The 13,319-nt window shown below is 44.6% G+C and overlaps 1 protein-coding gene across 1 annotated transcript; it reads right to left on the bottom strand.

The window, feature by feature from the left end:
• Positions 1–1,313: 1,313 nt before the first annotated feature.
• Positions 1,314–2,354, bottom strand: LOC108930106 (trace amine-associated receptor 1-like). Its single transcript, XM_029253615.1, has one exon. It carries the CDS (start codon positions 2,352–2,354, stop codon positions 1,314–1,316), a length of 1,041 nt encoding a protein of 346 aa, XP_029109448.1.
• Between the last annotated feature and the right edge of the window lie 10,965 nt (positions 2,355–13,319).

Genomic DNA, 13,319 nt, shown 5'->3' on the forward strand with positions numbered 1-13,319 from the left:
GCTTTGTGTTGCTCTTTATGAGCAACATGATAAACCTTGTATGTGTCTACAGAATACATTGGTCATAAATCAACACTGAATGGTTCAGTATTACTTTAATGTACATTTAAATTTTACATACATTCATTTAGCAGACGCTTTTCTCCAAAGCGACATACATCTCACATAAAAATGTACAGTGAGTAAATTACACTGTAACCCAGTGCATTGCAATGTAATCTAATATTAACAAATATCTTAAAATTAAAACTCTTACAAAGTATTTTTCTGTATTAGACCTATATCCAAGGTGTTACTAACCCATAAATGAATTGAGGGACATTTGTTTTAACAAGCTTTTATTGACAGTATAGATAATAAAGTAAGCTAAAAGGCTCCAGAAGATGAGGAACATTGTGTGCATTATGTGACAAGTGGTTAGTAATGGTGTATGCAAAGGATGTTCCTGAAACACACACACACACACACACACACACACACACACACACACACACACACACACACACACACACACACTATGGCCTATTAAGGGTTACTGGTTTAACTGAAAGTCAATTGGACTGTTGGGGAAAACGGGTCTTGGAGTTAACCACCAGTTTTTTTAAGTGCAAGAATATTAGCTACGAAAGAGCTGAAAGAGCATGGGCAAACAACCATGCATTATTACAGAGTAATAAATGAAGGAAAACTCTTAATGTAATGCATAAATTGTACTTTTGCTGAAATGTATGTCACTTTGGACAAAAGCATCTGCTAAATGAATAAATGTAAAATGTAACAGTAATGTGAATTAAAACTGCTTTGTTATGTTCTGTTATAATAACTAATGTTAACTTTTGTAGTAATGGTGCCCAGTTTAATGGGATTTGGTGATGTTTTTGTAAAAACTGGAGTCAGTTTTGGGGCTCTAAAGCACACACAAATTGTTACCATTGAAAATAATGGTAATTATGTCTTCTAGTTATGGGAAACCCGCTTAGAAAGAGTTTTTCTGAAACACATTACCTTCTTAAGATGGGGAAAGGCTGTATAGCTTTACCTAAGATTTTTACAGAAAGTAACTTGTAAGAAAATCAAGTCACTTTTGTACTACAAATTGTTGACTGCATTTCTAAGCAGAGGAGAGAGTGTGTTTTTCCATACTATATATACATGCACACATACACAAGTAATCCTGTTTGATGGGCCAGCTATGAAAGGATTTGTTGAGAGTAAACTGTTGAAGATGAACTGATAATTGAAAATTAATTAATGATTACACTTTTATATTTTTAAAAGTAGTACAAAACCTTATTGGACAGCTGTATTTTTTTCTAGTGTTTAAATAAATTCATTCTTGAGGAATCAGATTTATATATTTTGCTAAATATTATTGTCATGAAGGCCTTCCTGAACCAACTGTAAAAAAATGCATACACCATTGGATTAAATGTTGAATTTAAATAACCAATCCAAACCAGTGCATCAAATAGTACTGGTGGAATGGAATAGCCGATGACTGGATCAATGATATTGCACAGAAAGAAGGGGGTCCAGCATGACAGAAAAACACCCATAACAATTGCGAGGGTCTTGGTGGACTTCCGTTCCATCTTCGTCTGAGATGTTTTGATTCTTTCTGAGTTTCCATTGTAACAGCCTGAGGTGTGTATAGACAGAGCCTGTCTCTTTGCTATGAGGAAGATTTTCTGGTATATTCCAAGCATAATAAATCCAGGAATGTAAAATGAAAGAGTGGAGGATGTGAAACTTGATGCAAAACTTTGGAACAGAGTGCAGCCTCCAACACAATCAATGTTATCAAAATAAAAGTCCTCAATCCCCCAGATATTCAGCTCTAGGAATATTATCCCAAACCCAATGAGAGCAGAGACACTCCAGCAGGTCAGGATCATGGCCACTGTGACACAGTTTGTGATTTTTGTCTGATACTGTAGGGGGTGACAGACAGCATAATATCGATCAATAGATATGAAGGAAAGGTTTAAAATGGATGCTGTACATAACGTTATATCTGTGCTATTGTGGATTTTACAGAACAGGCTACCCAGATACCAGCAGTTCTCTAGTGAACGAACCATGCTAGGTGGCATGATGATGGCTCCAAGAAGGAAGTCAGTGATGGCCAGGGAGAGGACGAGGTAGTTAGTCGGAGTGTGGAGCTGTTTGAAATGAGCTATTGCAATGATGACGAGAAGATTTCCAAAGACCGTGATAAGAATGGCAGCTGCAAAAAAAATGTAGAGAGGAACTCGTACTGGCAATGAATAAACATGCTGTGGACAAGACTTGTTAGAGGATTCATAACAGAAGTATAAATTTTGAGATGTCCCAGTGTGGCTGTAGTTCATCATTAATGGTTTCCTTTAGATAAAACTGTTTCACCTAAAAAGGCAAAGGAAGAGATTACTTACAAATGAATTCAACTATAATATGCAAGTACATGCTCCACCTGGGTGCAATGAGCAAGCTACTGGCAGGGGGAGATGGTACTATAGTGATTAGGTCAGCTGCCTCTGGACCCAAAGGTTCAGGTTCACATCTCACCTCCAGCTGTACTACCTTTGAGCAAGGTACTTACCCCACATTTGTCCAGCAAAAAAAAGAAAAATGTTTAGCTGTATAAATAGTTGTTAGATAATTAACGCTGTCAGTAACTTTCTAAACGAAAGACTAAATGCCATTAGAATTTGATTATGTCAAAAAGCAAGAATTAAAACCATTGCGCCTAAAAAGGCAAAGGAAGAGATTACTTACACACACACACACACACACACACACATTTTCAGAACCGCTTGTCCCATACGGGGTCACGGGGAACCGGAGCCTACCCGGGAACACAGGGGCGTAAGGCCGGAGGGGGAGGGGACACACCCAGGACGGGACGCCAGTCCGTCGCAAGGCACCCCAAGCGGGACTTGAACCCCAGACCCACCGGACAGCAGGACTGTGGTCCAACCCACTGCGCCACCATTACTTACAAATTAATTTAATTAATTATAATATGCAAGTACATGCTCCACCTGTAATGAACAAACTACTGAGAGTTAATAAACAACATTTGTATTTGATTATTTTATAAAGCAAAAATTAAAAGGTGGTGGCCTCCCATGTAAAACGGCAATACTTCCACCTTGTCATAATAGCCAAGTGTGGTGAGAAGGCCGTGGAAGCACAAACTGGACCATATTCTCTAATGTAAGATGTTATACTCTCAACCTCCATGGTAGGGCTGCAGATGGAATCAGCTGAAAAGCAGTGTGTATTTCAGACCTTGCAGTGTGCAAGAACAAAGAAGTATGGATGACATTTCTAAATAAGTGATTCGCTTGACAAGTTTCAAAATCTGAAAACAAACAGTGACACTGATCTGGTTCAGTTCACTAGCTGAGAAGTTCTTCGCAATAATCACTGAGACAAAGTCTTTGGTAAGGTTATGTTACACTTGTATGACACGACTAGTCAGATGACAGTCTAGATCATTTCAATGTCTTTATTAAAGCAGTTCACTCAAGGCTTTTCTTAAAGATGGATATTCATACTTCTACAAGCTTAAGTTGAGAAGAAATATTAAGAACTTTCAGTGCTCCAAAAGTAAAATTACACCTTTGACAAAAACTATCACTTCTAAGTGTGAAACACTTTTAATAATAATAATGCCTACACTCATATAACTCATATAATTTTCAGACATTTCTAAAAGGATTCTCCAACAGATCAGTTCAAACTGACTTTTATGTAATTTTACACCAAGCAGGTAGAACTAAATTTGTTCAAAGTGCAAGTTCCGTGTGTCAGAAACTGACAGCGACTGAATGCACTTTGCACTGAATTTCACTCATACCTAGTTTTTCATTAAAATATAGAACTAATTTTGCTTTCCGTTACAGCTAAAATTCCTTCGGGGTACATTTACTTCATTTACAGTTTAAAGCTTATGTGAATCAAATCATACTAATCGCTCCAGTACAAATCATTGAACTGAGTTGAATGTGGTTGATCAAGCTTTATTAACTCTTACCTTGGTGCAATGTCTTGTCAGATGTTAACGTCCAGCAGCAGTCAGGATAGTTCTGTTATAAGCTTTCTTTCCAGCTGCCTTGGTCTCCTAAGTTTGCATTGTCCCTTCTTATACTCCAACTGATTTCCCAGTGGTCAGCAAGCCCCAAGACCTGCCATTAGTCCACTAAGAAATGATTGAGGTTTAATTACACTCAAGTGGCAGACATTTCCCTCTTGTCCTTCTTCCCCTTAACACCCTTAGTTGCCACAACAGCTGAAGCTGGGTGTATGCTTTCTTTGATGACTGAATTGTTCATGGTCCGTCATAGAGGAAGCAGTGGTGCGCTCCTTATGAAGTTATCCAAGAGAGCAGCACGAAGGACCTTGAAGGGGCCTATGAGATTTCTTTAAATTGAACTTTCTTCAGATTTATTTATAAAAAGAAAAAAAAACAACGCTTGGTGCAGAGTCAGTACAACCTGACCCCAAGTAGAACAAATTCATGAGTAAGAATGGAACACAGATAATACGGTTTGATTGTACAATATTTACATTTTGTTTCTTATCCTCCTGATTTTTCATGATGAGTAACAAGATGACAACATCAAGTGAATCATCAGTTCATCCATCCATCCATCCATCTTCCTCCGCTTTTATCCGGGGCCGGGTTGCGGGGGCAGCAGTCCGAGCAGAGTCCTCCAGACTTCCATCTCCCCACACACCTCCTCCAGTTCCTCTGGGGGAACCCCAAGGCGTTCCCAGGCCAGCCGGGAGACATAGTCTCTCCAACGTGTCCTAGGTCTGCCCCGAGGCCTCCTCCCAGTGGGACAAGCCCGGAACACCTCCCCAGGGAGGCGTCCAGGAGGCATCCGGAACAGATGCCCAAGCCACTTCAACTGGCTCCTCTCGATGCAGAGGAGCAGCGGCTCTACTCCGAGCTCCTCCCGGGTGACTGAGCTCCTCACCCTATCCCTAAGGGTGCGCCCAGCCACTCTGCGGAGGAAACTCATTTCTGCCGCTTGTATCCACGATCTCATTCTTTCGATCATGATCCAAAGTTCATGACCATAGGTGAGGGTAGGAACGTAGATCGACCGGTAAATTGAGAGCTTCGCCTTACGACTCAGCTCCCTCTTCACCACAACAGACTGGTACAATGACCGCATACTGCGGACACACTGAAGAGAGTTGCAGTAGTCCAGATGGGAAGTCACCATGGCCTGGACAAGTAGTTGGGGGGAGTCAGTAGTGAGGTAGGGATGGATCCTACGAATATTATGCAGGATGTATCTGCATCTTTATACATATAATGCGAATGAAGTGGCTGGATAGTGTAGTAGTAAGATCGCTGCCTTTCACATGGGAGACTGGGGTTTGAATCCTGCTCATGGCCTACCTCCAGTAGGGAGTCCTTAGGCAAGACCTCCTTATGCTTGGCTTTGCCTACCTTGATATGAGAGTGAAACAAACAAAGAGAATCATGCTGGCTCAGAGGTTGCCTGGATTAACAAGGTCTGCGCCAGATGTTGGGGAACCAGGACATATTGATGACAAGTGGGCTACTGGAACTAAAACAAGGCATGCATAGACAAGAGATGAGAATAGGGAACTGTTGGAATGCTACTACACAAGTAACCCCAGTGAAAGGGGTTACATGAAGAGGATGTGGGACCTATGGATACTTTGAAACCCAACATCAAGACTAATGCCTAAACAACTAGTAGCTCAGTGTTACAACATCCGCAAGAAACAACTGCTATTGCAACTAGCAATTGATGAGGTACAACACAAATGCCTATGGCAAGGGGAAGCCAGGACAGGTCAGGGGGGAGATATCATCATCCTCACACTCTGAGATTGGGTACCAAGCCCCAAGAACAATGAGCCCTTGTAAGCTGAATGCAAGAGCAGCTGACCTAAGAGATAAGATCATGGATAAGAAGGACACCTGGAGCCCCTGTGGCTGATTACCAAGACCAAGACCAAGTGAAGTACCTACTGAAAGTCTACTAGAAGATGTGAATGCAGCACTACGAACAATCCCTACTGAGACCAACCAGCTGATATACAACACAGCAACAGTGATCCTTGAGATGCTTGGATACAAGATGAATACCAAGCATAAGAAGTAGTATCCTCCATGGAAAAGAAGGCTAGAGGCCAAGATCAAGGCAGTACGAAGGGAAGTTAGCCAACTATTGGAACTGCAGAAACGCGTGATGAAGACCCTGCCTAAGAAGTACAGCAAGCTGTCTATACCTGAGGCCTTAGAAACTGCCAAGCAAAGACTCACAGCCTTGGCTAACTGCCTGAAGAGGTACACAAGAGAGATAGAGGGCAGAAGAATAAACCAGATGTTCTCCATAGAACCATCTAAAGTGTACTCTCAGTGGCAGGGTAATAACATGAGAGTGGACCCACCAAGGTTGGAGACTGAGCAATACTGGAAAAACATATGGGAGAAGGAGGCATCACATAACAACAAAGCCCAGTGGCTAGTGGATCTAAGAGCAGACCACAGCAACCTCCCTGAACAAGATCCAGTAACCATCACAGTGGCAGACATCCAGGAAAGAGTCTCAAGTATGAAGAACTGGACAGCACCAGGCCCTGACATGATCCACGCCTTCTGGCTAAAGAAGCTAACTGCACTCCATGAGCGCCTGGCAACACAAATGAACCAGCTGCTAATGGATGGGACCCACCCTGAATGGTTAACAGAAGGCTGGACAGTCCTGATCCTGAAGGACCCCCAGAAAGGAGCAGTCCCATCCAACTATCGCCCGATAACCTCCCTCTGCACAACATGGAAGCTGCTCTCAGGTATCATAGCGGCTAAGATGAACAGGCATATGGCTCAATACATGAGCAAAACACCAGCTACTGGTAGACAGAACAGTCGCTTGAGACTGCAAGACCAGACAGACCAACCTTGTGCACCGCCTGGATTGACTACAAGAAAGCCTATGACTCGATGCCTCACTCATGGATCCTGGAATGCTTAGAACTATACAAGATCAACAGGACACTAAGAGCCTTCATCAGGAACTCAATGGAGCAGTGGAAAATAACCCTAGAGGCCAACTCCAAGCAAATTGCGTAAGTCACCATCAAGTGCAGCATCTACCAAGGAGATGTATTGTCCCCACTGCTTTTCTGCATAGGCCTGAACCCCCTCAGCCAGATCATCACCAAGACTGGCTACAGATACCGACTACGGAATGGAGTAAACATCAGTCACCTCCTCTACATGGATGACATCAAGCTGTATGCCAAGAGTGAACGAGACATCGATTCCCTGATCCACACCACCAGGATCTACAGCAATGACATCGGAATGTCATTCGGACTGGATAAGTGTAGTCGGATGGTAACAAAGAGAGGGAAGGTAGTCAGAACTGAGGGGACTGTACTACCAGAAGGCAACATAGCAGATGTTGAGGACAGCTACAAGTACCTTGGAATCCCGCAGGCGCATGGGAATCATGAAGAGGCTGCAAGGAAAGCAGCAACCGCCAAATACCTGCAGAGAGTAAGGCAAGTCCTGAGAAGTCAGCTGAATGGGAAGAACAAGGTCCGGGCTATCAACACTTATGCCCTGCCGGTAATCAGATACCCCACTGGCATAATAAGCTGGCCAAAAGAGGAGATAGAAGCCACTGACATCAAGACAAGGAAGCTCCTGACAATGCATGGAGGGTTTCACCCAAAATCCAGCACCCTGAGGCTGTACGCTAAGCGGAAAGAAGGAGGCCGAGAACTAGTGAGCATCAGAGCCACTATCCAGGATGAAACAACAAAGATCCTTGGCTACATCAGGAAGATGGCCCCGACTGATGAGATACTTAGTGAATACCTCAGGCAGCAGAAACCCGAGAAGGAGGACGAGGAAGAACAGGAACCATCATGGAAGGACAAACCCCTACACGGTATGTACCACCGGCAGATTGAAGAAGTGGCTGATATCAAAAAATCATACCAGTGGCTGGACAAAGCTGGACTGAAAGACAGCACAGAGGCACTAATCATAGCAGCACAGGAACAAGCTCTAAGTACAAGATCAATAGAGGCCGGGGTCTACCACACCAGGCAGGACCCCAGGTGCAGGCTGTGCAAAGATGCCCCTGAGACAATCCAGCACATAACAGCAGGGTGTAAGATGCTAGCAGGCAAGGCATACATGGAACGCCATAACCAAGTGGCTGGCATAGTGTACAGGAACATCTGTGCCGAGTATGGGCTGGAAGTCCCAGGATCAAAGTGGGATACACCCCCAAGGGTGGTCGAGAATGACCAAGGTAAGATCCTGTGGGACTTCCAGGTCCAGACTGACAAACTGGTAATGGCTAACCAACCGGACATAGTAGTGGTGGACAAACAGAGGAAGAAGGCCGTAGTGATAGATGTCGCCATTCCAAGCGATGGCAACATCAGAAAGAAAGAACATGAGAAGCTTGAGAAATACCAAGGACTAAGAGAGGAGCTAGAAAAGATGTGGAAGGTGAAGGCAACAGTGGTCCCCGTGGTAATCGGAACACTTGGGGCTGTGACCCCTAAGCTGGGAGAGTGGGTCCAGCAGATCCCAGGAACAACATCCGAGATCTCTGTCCAGAAGAGCGCGGTCCTAGGAACAGCTAAGATACTGCGCAGAACCCTCAAGCTCCCAGGCCTCTGGTAGAGGACCCGAGCTTGGAGGACTAAGACCACCCGCAAAAGGGGCGAATGGGGAAATTGGAAATTGAAATTATTTTATATATATAAACATGTTTAGTATTGCATGTTTTAGTAGTTTCTCTGTAAGTGCAAGTTGATTTTACAACAGCTTGTAGCACAAGATTTACATGGTGACACAGAAATACATTTTGGCTTTTTGTGCAGTTTAATAAGCAGAGGAACATGTCACACATACACAAATTCACACATGCTGTGCAAGTTAGACTAACTGGCTTTACTGTAAATCTTGTTTTTGGACTGTAGGGAAAACAAGGCAACTGGAAAAAACCCACACCTTGTTAAGTGTTGAGTACATAATGGCTTCGAAAGTGCTGAAGGAAATGACCACGCGGGACTATAAAGAAATGAAGAGAAACTGCATTGTTATGTTGTGTTAGAAAAACTATTATCTACTGAACTAGTGATGTTTATTTTAAAGGGAGTTGGTGAAACTTCAGTATAAAAGGCAATCAAATCAGTTTGGGGCTTAAGAACACATGAAATGCTTACTATTGAAAATAAAGGTTATTATGTCTTCTAGTTATAGGAAATTCACCTCACAATGCATTTTTCATAAACTTATCGCTTTCACAAGATGGGGGAAGACTGTGTAACTTAAGAACTCCACAGAAATTCACCTGCGAATAAATCAAGTAATAAATTAAAGTACTCCTGTATTACTGTATAACTCCTGCATTGTCACTTTTAAGTATTCTGTCAATTTAGAATCAGAATCAGAATCAGAATCAGAATCAGAACGAGCTTTATTGCCAAGTATGTTCGCACATACAAGGAATTTGTCTTGGTGACAGGAACTACCACAGCACAGACAGAATGACAGTGACAAGACAGGTGAGAAGATAGAGTATGTGAGCAAGGGTTAAAAAATATTTAAAAATATAAAGTACCCAACATACAAAAATAGTCACTAGATACAAATGCAAGGGAGTGTGAGTAAGAGATATGTGATAAATAGTTATAAATATAAATATAAATAGCATTATGTATTGCACGGTTTACTCTCTAGGGGAGAGATTTAGGTGTTCATGAGGTAGATAGCCTGAGGAAAGAAACTTTTCTTATGCCTGGCTGTCCTGGTGCTCAGTGCTCTGTAGCGCCGGCCAGATGGCAACGGTTCGAAGAGGAAGTGGCCTGGATGTGAGGGGTCTAGAATGATTTTTCTAGCCCTTTTACTGACTCTGGACGAGTGCAGTTCTTGGAGAGCTGGGGGGGATGTGCCGATGATTCTTCCAGCAGTCCGAACTATCCGCTGCAGTCTTCTGATGTCTGACTTCGTAGCTGAGCCAAACCAGACAGTTATAGAGGTGCAGAGGACGGACTCAATGACTGCAGAGTAGAATTGCATCAGTAGCTCCTGTGGCAGGTTGAACTTCCTCAGCTGGCGAAGGAAGTACAACCTCTGCTGGGCCTTCTTCACAATGGAGTCTATGTGGGGCTCCCACTTCAGGTCCTGTGAGATGGTGGTGCCCAGGAACCTGAATGACTCCACTGTTGCCACAGTGTTGTTCATGATGGTGAGTGGGGATAATGCTGAGGTGTTTCTCCTGAAGTCTACGATCATCTCCACTGTTTTGAGCGTGTTCAGCTCCAGGTTGTTATGGCTGCACCAGACAGCCAGCTCTTGGACCTCCTGTCTGTAAGCAGACTCGTCGCCATCCTGGATGAGGCCGATGAGTGTGGTGTCGTCTACAAACTTCAGGAGTTTGACAGAGGGGTCTTTTGCGGTGCAGTCATTGGTGTACAGGGAGAAGAGCAGTGGGGAGAGCACACATCCCTGGGGGGCGCCAGTACTGATCGTGCGAGTATTGGATGAGAATTTTCCCAGCCTCACTATCTGCTGCCTGTCTGTCAGAAAGTTGGTGATCCACCGACAGATGGAGGAGGGCACAGAGAGTTGGGTTAATTTGGACAGGAGGAGGTGTGGGATGACGGTGTTGAAGGCTGAGCTGAAGTCCACGAACAGGATTCTCGCATAAGTCCCTGGTTTGTCCAGATGTTGTAGAATGTAGTGCAGTCCCATGTTGACTGCATCATCCACAGACCTGTTTGCTCGATAAGCAAACTGCAGGGGGTCCAGCAAAGGTCCAGTGATGTCCTTCAGGTAGTCCAACACCAGTTTTTCAAGTGACTTCATGACCACAGATGTTAAGGCGACAGGTCTGTAGTCATTAAGTCCTGTGATTTTGGGTTTCTTTGGGATGGGGATGATGGTGGAGCGTTTGAAGCAGGAAGGAACTTCGCACATCTCCAGTGATCTGTTGAAGATCTTTGTGAAGGTAGGGACCAGCTGGTCAGCACAGGTTCTTAGGCAGGCCGGTGAGACACCGTCTGGGCCTGGTGCTTTCCTTGTCTTCTGTTTGACAAAGACCCGACGCACCTCCTCTTCACAGATCAAAGGTGCAGGAGGGGGGGAAGGTGGGGGTTACTGGAGGTGTTAATTGATTCGTGGAGAGAGGGTTTGAATGGGTGTAGGGTGTGAGACAGGGTTTATCAAACCTGCAATAAAACTCATTCAAATCGTCGGCTAGTTGTTGAGTTGACACGGTGCCGGGGGGTGGTGTCTTGTAATTTGTGATGTCTTTCAGGCCTTTCCACACTGATGCAGGATCGTTGGCTGAAAACTGTTTCTTCAGCTTTTCAGAGTAGTTTCTCTTAGTCACTCTGATCTCCTTTGCCAGTGTGTTTTTGGCCTGTTTATACAAGACTCCGTCCCCGTTCTTGTAGGCGTCTTCTTTGGCCTGACGAAGCTGTCTGAGTTTTGCAGCGAACCACGGTTTGTTGTTGTATGTTAAACGAGTCCTGGTAGGGATGCACATATCCTCGCAGAAACTGACATATGATATTACAGAGTCTGTGAGCTCATCTAGATCGCTAGCAGTAGCCTCAAAAACACTCCAATCAGTGCACTCGAAGCAGGCTTGTAAGTCCTGCTCTGCTTCCTCAGTCCATCTTTTAACAGTCCTTATTACAGGTTTAGCTGATTTCAGTTTCTGCCTGTAGGTCGGTATAAGATGAACCAGACAGTGATCAGAGAGCCCCAAAGCTGCCCGTGGAACAGAGTGATATGCATCCTTCACTGTGGTGTAGCAGTGGTCCAAAATATCACTGTCTCTGGTGGGACATGTAATATGCTGTCTGTATTTTGGCAGTTCACAGGAGAGATTTGCTTTATTAAAGTCCCCGAGAATGATTATAACAGAGTCCGGGTGTTGTTGCTCTGTGTCAGTGATCTGTTCGCCCAGCTGTTGCAGCGCTGCGTTCACGCACGCTTGCGGTGGAATGTAAACACTTACGAGGATGAACGAGGAAAACTCCCGCGGCGAGTAGAAAGGGCTTGCAGTTGATGAAGAGCTCTTCTAGGTCGGGACAGCACATCTTCTTCAACGCTGTCACATCTGTACACCACCTTTCGTTGATGTAGAAGCATGTCCCACCGCCACGTGATTTCCCCCCTGATTCCGCGTCGCGATCCGCTCTGAACAGCTGGAAGCCCGGCAGATGTAGCGCGCTGTCCGGGATGGCTTCATTCGGCCAGGTTTCCGTGAAACACAGAGCAGCAGAGTTTAAGAAGTCCTTGTTTCTTTGGGACAGGAGGAAAAGTTCATCCATTTTCGTTGGGTAAGGAGCGGAGGTTCGCCAGATGGATACTAGGCAGCGCTGTTCTAAAGCCGCGCTTTCGGAGCTTGAGAAGCGCGCCGGCTCGTTTTCCACGCTTCCGCGTCTTGGAGCGCTTGAGTAGCGCCGCTGCACCTCCGACTACAATGTCCAGCAAAACGTCAGAATAGTCGAAAACCGGTAAAATGTCGGGTGGTGTGTACTGCCGAATGTTCAGCAGTTCTTCCCTGGTAAAACTGATTGTCGGAGTATAACTAAAGACAGGGGAAACTAACAAAAACAGTAAAACAACTGTGGAGCTCCACACCGAGGCAGCCATTCGCGCCGTTCGCGGCGCCATCATGAAGCAAATTTATTATTTATTGTTATTGTTACTGGCATTATTTATTGTTTTTTTTGTGTAGTATTAGCTAATGTGTTGCCTATAGTGTGTGGAGAAGCACTCAAGAAAGAATTTCATAGTATTTTGTACACGGTACTTATGTGACAATAAACCTTGAACTTGAACTTATTAAGTTATTATTGATTGTAACAGGTGGGGGGCGTGGTGGCGCAGTGGGTTGGAAAGGGTACTTGTGGCGGACTGGCGTCCCGTCCTGGGTGTGTCCCCTCCCCCTCCGGCCTTATGCCCTCAGTTGCCGGGTTAGGCTCCGGTTCCCCGCGACCGCATATGGGACAAGCAGCTTGGAAAATGTGTGTGTGTGTGATTGTAACAGACTACCAGCCTTATTTCTATTTTTATGGTGAGGACCCTGTGTGTATAAATCAAAACTCTGTTTCACCAGGGCCACACAGGGGCTCAGCATGCAGGGCTGGTGTCTCACAGTGCCTGGACTCTGCATTCAGCCATGGGTTTGAATCCCTCTCAGACAGTGTGGAGCTTCCATGTTCTCTCTATCTTCAGTTTCCTCTCACAGGAAAAAGACAACTTTTAGGTGCGACTGTGACTCTGAATTGCTAGTAAAGTG

This window comes from Scleropages formosus, chromosome 1, assembly GCF_900964775.1.
Source record: "Scleropages formosus chromosome 1, fSclFor1.1, whole genome shotgun sequence".
Taxonomy (NCBI): domain Eukaryota; kingdom Metazoa; phylum Chordata; class Actinopteri; order Osteoglossiformes; family Osteoglossidae; genus Scleropages; species Scleropages formosus.